The sequence below is a fragment of the Pongo abelii genome, chromosome 17 (assembly GCF_028885655.2).
Source record: "Pongo abelii isolate AG06213 chromosome 17, NHGRI_mPonAbe1-v2.0_pri, whole genome shotgun sequence".
Classification (NCBI taxonomy): Eukaryota; Metazoa; Chordata; class Mammalia; order Primates; family Hominidae; genus Pongo; species Pongo abelii.
This window is the reverse complement of record NC_072002.2, coordinates 20912566-20918196: the sequence shown is the minus strand read 5'-3', so window position 1 is coordinate 20918196 and position 5631 is coordinate 20912566. Positions and strand designations below refer to the sequence as shown.

General features: G+C 47.8%; 1 protein-coding gene across 1 annotated transcript; it reads right to left on the bottom strand.

Annotated features, from left to right (window-relative positions):
• Positions 1 to 862: 862 nt before the first annotated feature.
• On the bottom strand, positions 863 to 1261 carry LOC100442730 (large ribosomal subunit protein eL42-like). Its single transcript, XM_009252217.4, has one exon. It carries the CDS (start codon positions 1208 to 1210, stop codon positions 890 to 892), a length of 321 nt encoding a protein of 106 aa, XP_009250492.1. The 5' UTR covers positions 1211 to 1261; the 3' UTR covers positions 863 to 889.
• Positions 1262 to 5631: the final 4370 nt, after the last annotated feature.

The following is a 5631-nucleotide window of genomic DNA, read 5'->3' as shown; positions in this document are numbered from 1 at the left end:
CTCCTGTACCCCTGAAACTTCATGGCCTTTGACCAGCATTGCCCCAGGACCCCAACCCAGGCCCTGGCAGCCACCCTTCTCCTCTCTTCCTAAGGATTCGACTTTTTAATTATTCTACATAGAAGTGAGATCAAGACATGGCGAGGGCTTTCAGAAGTTTTGATGTGAGAAGGTGCGGAGGGGGAGTGCATAGGGTATATTTTGATGTGAGAAGGTTTGGAGGGGGAGTGGATAGGGAGTGAGCGGGACCTGCCTTTTTGGAAAAGACCTCGTGGGTAGGTAACTTGTTTGTGGATGAGAGTATCCAGCAGAAAGCGTGGGCTCGGTCAGCAGGTCACAGTGCAGCGGAGATGGACACACATTCCTGAGCAGGCAGGGGGCGGATCCTGAGCACTAGAGGAGAGGGTGACCTTGGCCAGAATGTCGAGACAGCAGGCACAGCTGTAGGGAGGCCATAGCCTGGTGGAGGGGAGATGAGGGCCTGCCTCTTGATTGCATATTTTCTCACGGAAGTACGACGCAATCTTATTTTAGTCGGATATATAAACAACTGTGTAACTGCTCCAATATCTGAGCTACCCCAGTGAATTAGGAGAGTGTATTTGACATATAAGTATGACTGACAGGGCTCACTAAAGCCATGCCACCCAGCCTAAAGAGGACCAGCCAAGGACTCAAATGTAGCTCCCACCCATAAAGCCAAAGGAAGCACATTTCCAGTCTACAGTTCCCATTTGGGCCCACTTTTCAGATTTCAAGGACATATTTTGAAATCCATTTGTAGAATACCTCCACTTGCATAAAAGCCCCACAGTAATGATTGGCACAGAGCTGGTGCTCAGTAAGACTCTCCTTGAGATTTTATTGTCTTCATAATAAAAGATGACACTTAGAACGGGATCACTTGGCCCTTTCTCTTCTTATCTCCTCCCAGTTCAAAATGCTTGCATCTTTTAATAGCCAGCATTCTCTTGGATCTGCAGTTGGGCTCAACGCACTCAAGCCTTAGCACAATCTTCTTCGTAGTTTTAGCCTTTTTCCGGAAAATTGGCTTAGTCTGCCCACCATAGCCACTCTGCTTCCTGTCATAAAGCCGCTTTCCCTGGGCATACAGAGAATCCTTGCCCTTCTTGTACTGTGTCACTTTGTGGGGTTGGTGCTTGCCACACTTCTTACAGAAAGTCCGGTGGGTTTTAGGGACGTTAACCATGCTTGCGTGAGCGCTATCGGCACGGAAAGAAAGAAGTGGTGCCGGAAACGGTAGTATCTTCTTTTGCTTTTTGAGACACAGTCTCACTGTGTCACCCAGGCTGGAATGCGGCAGCGCAAACTACAGCGTCGACCTCTCAGGCTCCAGCAATCCTCCTGCCTCAGCCTCCCGAGTAGCTGGGACTACATGGATGTGCCACCATTCCCAGCTAATTACTGTATTTTTTGTAGTGATAGGGTTTTGCCATGTTGCCCAGGCTGGTCTTGAACTCCTGAACTCAAGTGATCCACCTGCCTTGGCCTCTCAAAGTGCTGAGATTACAGGTGTGAGCCACTGCACTTGGCCCCTGTTCCTGACTTCTTGTCAGCCTTCTGTTAATTTCCAAATGCACTTGGCTCTTCATCCTCACACCAATCTCATGCATTGCATAAAGGATAATGAAGATTTATCCATTCATTTCCTCACTTATTCAGCTCTCATTCGGTGAGTATGTACCACGCGCCTGGCACCATGCAGGTGCTGGGGATGCAGGTGTGTCTGACACAGCCTCTGACCTAGAAGAGTTCAGTATCTAGTTGGGAAGAAGGACCACATAGGTGTAAGTGTGCCACACAAGTGATAAGGGCTAGATCGAAAGTCTATCTAAAATATTTGGGGAACTCTGATGTAAAAGTACCTATTCCTCCTTTAGGTGAGCGTAAGGATGTCTTCCTATGTTGTTTAAGCTGCATTTTGAGGGGTAAACAGAATTTTGCTAAGCAGATATGGTTGGGAAGAGGATCGCAGGAGGTGCAGGAAAGCAATTATGAAAGTGCGTGTGAGAGGATCTAGGAGGAGTGGAGAGTGAACGGGGAAGGGTGAGGGAAAGGATGTGCCAGTCATGGTGGTTCACAATATGGACTGTGGAGCCAGACTGCCCGGGTATGGATTTTGGATCTGCAGCTGATTTTGAACCAGTTACCTCACCTTTCCAGGCCTTTGCTTTTTAGTTTCCTTCTCTCTAAAAGAATATTAATACCTCCTAGTTGTGGCAGAGACACTGTGCTCACCAAACATCACATGTGATCCTCCAAATTTCTCAGTTTTTCTTTCTTTTTTCTTTGAGATGGAGTCTTGCTCTGTCGCCCAGGCTGGAGTGCAGTGCCTCGATCTCAGCTCACTGCAAGCTCCGCCTCCCAGGTTCACGCCATTCTCCTGCCTCAGCCTCCTGAGTAGCTGGGACTACAGGCGCCCGCCACCAGGCCTGGCTAATTTTTTGTGTTTTTAGTAGAGACGGGGTTTCACCATGTTAGCCAGGATGGTCTTGATCTCCTGACCTCGTGATCCGCCCTCCTTGGCCTCCCAAAGTGCTGGGATTACAGGCGTGAGCCACTGCGCCCGGTCCACATTTCTCAGTTTTTCTTATAGTTGGGTTACGAATGATCATGTGACTGGTTCTAGCCTGAATGGACTGTGTGTGGAGTGTCAACTCCAAGCTGAGCTGGTGAAGTGCCTGTGTGACTCACCTGTCACTTTTCTTTTTGCTTGTGTGGGTGCCTTGGAGGCCATGTGTTTCATGTAATAAAACTACGGAGGCTTCTCTCAGGCTGGGTCCCTGAGTGACAATGTGGAGCAGAGCCCTCTTGGATCCACATTGCACACATCATGAAAAATAAACCTTCGTGTGGTAAGCTATTGATACTTTAGGATCAGTTTGTTACTGCAACTTAGTTTGCCCTATCCTAACCAGTACATTACTAGTTAGTGCTGTTTAAATGAGTTAACTTGTAAAGCATTTAGAACAACACCTGGCCTATGGTGAGTGCTACACAGGAGATTGTTAAACTAAATACAAGGATAGAGGGTGGGGAGTGCTGAGAACGTGGCAGGAGTTAAGCCAGCACAATTTAGATCATAAAAAAATCTTGTATACCATATAAAGGAACTTAATTTTTAACTACAGGAGTATATTAAAAGTAGGTAAGTGCTTTGTCAATGTGGACAGAGAGAGTAAAGGCAGTGCCTAGCACATATAAATGCTTGGTGATGACTGCTTTTGTTGTTTCATTGTTGTCTTGTAATCGCAGGAGTTCCCTGACTGCTGGGTAGGGGCAGAGTGGGGGGCGACTTTGAGAGTGCAAGTTACTCATCGAAGGAGAGGTGGGGACACCCGCCACAACCTAAACCTGAAGGCTGTTATAAGAATTGTGTTTATTAGTTTATTAATTTAGGGAGGTAGGTGGTGGCTATTTACGAAATAGGGTTTGTGCCTTAGCCCCACTGTGTGCAGATCACCACCACTGGGGCTGGAGAAGCTATAAAATAAAGAGTGGGTGAGACCAGGTCACAGAGTCAATGTCAGAGCCTGGGGAGAGCTGAAAGCTACACTGGAAATCTTCTATCTCTGTGTAGCCCTCCTTGCCTCACCAATGAAGAAACTGTCCCCAGAAAGGCTGACTTGCCTTCCTGCCCAGCGGCTGCTCTGAGGGGATGAAAGCCTGAGGTTGCCTCTCCTTGCCTGTGCCTGCTGTCTGCACAACAGCAAACACTTTCTCTCTGCCTTCTCTGCTTCAAGTAACCCTTAGTTCTTCTGACTTCTATATTTTCATCCCAATAATCACTTATTGTTTTCTCTTCCTGAACTTTTCTAGTATTCCCACATCCTTCCCAGATTGGAGCTTTGGTTAGACACAGAGACAGTCAATGCCCTGCAATGGATTGTTGACTCAGACTGGATTATTTGAGACAAGTTTAATAAAAGAGTCATTTACAAAGATGTAAGCAGAGTAGAGAAAGCACAGAATCTGGGTACAGCCATGCCTCTCAGCTGCCCTGGGTCTGAGGCATGTGTCCAGCCTGTGGTGATCTGCAGGGGAGAGCTGGGAGAATACCCTGTCTCCCTTCTCTCCTGTTCGACTCTTGGCTTTAATCCAACCAGAAGCCAGGGCAAGGAAGTTACTGATATATCCCTTGTGCTCAGCCTCCTGGGCCACAGAGCTCGGAGGAGAGGCTGGACAGGGGATCTGGAGAGGCAAATAGTAGATTTCTGCACTATTAAATACAATGTGTGGAGGCCATTGTTTGAACTGAGCTTCTGCACCTGGCCACAACAGATCAGGCGAAACCAGAGTGGAGTCACTTGTGCCAGGTGCCATATAACCAAACTGAGCCTAGAAATGGGCCTGTTTCCCAAAAAAAAACTGGGAGATTCAGAGCAACCAGTCCTAAGGGGCTCAGTCAACCTAAGTCAGTGACTCTATAAGGAAAGTAACTCTGAAACAACCCATCTGCTTTTTGTTCCCTCTTTCTGCTTCTTCAGCCTTTTCTGCCTATAAAGCCTACCTCCTCTGCCCAGCTATCAATGCCCCTTTCATAGATGGGGTGCCACGCAACTCATGAATCATTAATAAAAGCCAATTAGGTCTTTAAACACAATTTGTTGAAATGTTTTCTTTGACAGCACAGATGAACACAGTCCATAAAAGCTGGCTCAGAGAGGAGTTTGCAGAGATGGCAGTGTGTTTGCCACCTGGCAGGTGCCATCAGCCTGGGACTCCCAGCACTGTGTTTGGGGTCTCAGCTGTGGTCCCAGGCTCCGATTAGTGCTTATGCAGGGCCCAGGTTTCCCAGGGACTGGGCCCCTGTGTCACTGAGCAGTGGCTCTGGTTACACGGGAACAGAACGGCTCTGCAACAGGAATGCCCGTGCAATCCACCAGGCTTAACCTCATGGCAGTGCTGTGGTGGTTTATAGCCGGGGAGAGGGTGCTTTGTGCTCTTGGAAGATATGTGTAGAGTAGGGTTTTCAAACTTCAACAGCCCAGAACCCCAGAATGCTCCTTTCACACTTGGCCAAGTCGTCTAAGATGCTTCCCTTGCACTGCCTGTCTCCTTCGGGGAGATAGTAATGCTATTTGTGAGCATTTAAATGGAAAAAGAAAAAGTTTCCAAAACCTTTAGAAACAAAAAGGACTGAGAATAAATTCTCCAGTTTGGGGCTGACCATTCCGCCAATTCCTTTTGGTTTTAGAGCCTCCCTGGAAAAGGAGAAGGAAAGCATTTAGCTTTGTTTCCGTCCATATGCACAGGACCGATCGTGATTTCTTTTAATCAAAAACCTCTAGCAAATACCAGGCTCTTAGAACTAGAAGGCACCTAGAGGTCCATGAGTTTAAACACTTTGATGTGCAGAGAAGGAAACTGAGACCCCCCCAGAGGTGAAACGACACTCTCAGCGTCACCCTGGGAGGCTGTCTTATACCAGACATGGTTTGTTCGTGTCCCGCATTTCCCTCGTGTTCCCTTTGACATAGAAATGAAATAACTCGAGTTTGCTTTCTGTGATGCTGTGGGAGTTTAGCTCCTTCCCCCAGTTGCTGCTACAATTTCATAACCAGGGTCCGCTGGCTGCTGTCAGCCTCAGAGTGTGGGAGCTGCTGCCCC

Excerpts from the sequence above, each read along its gene's own strand:
- LOC100442730 (XM_009252217.4), bottom strand. The coding sequence starts at position 1,210 with ATGGTTAACGTCCCTAAAACCCACCGGACTTTCTGTAAGAAGTGTGGC.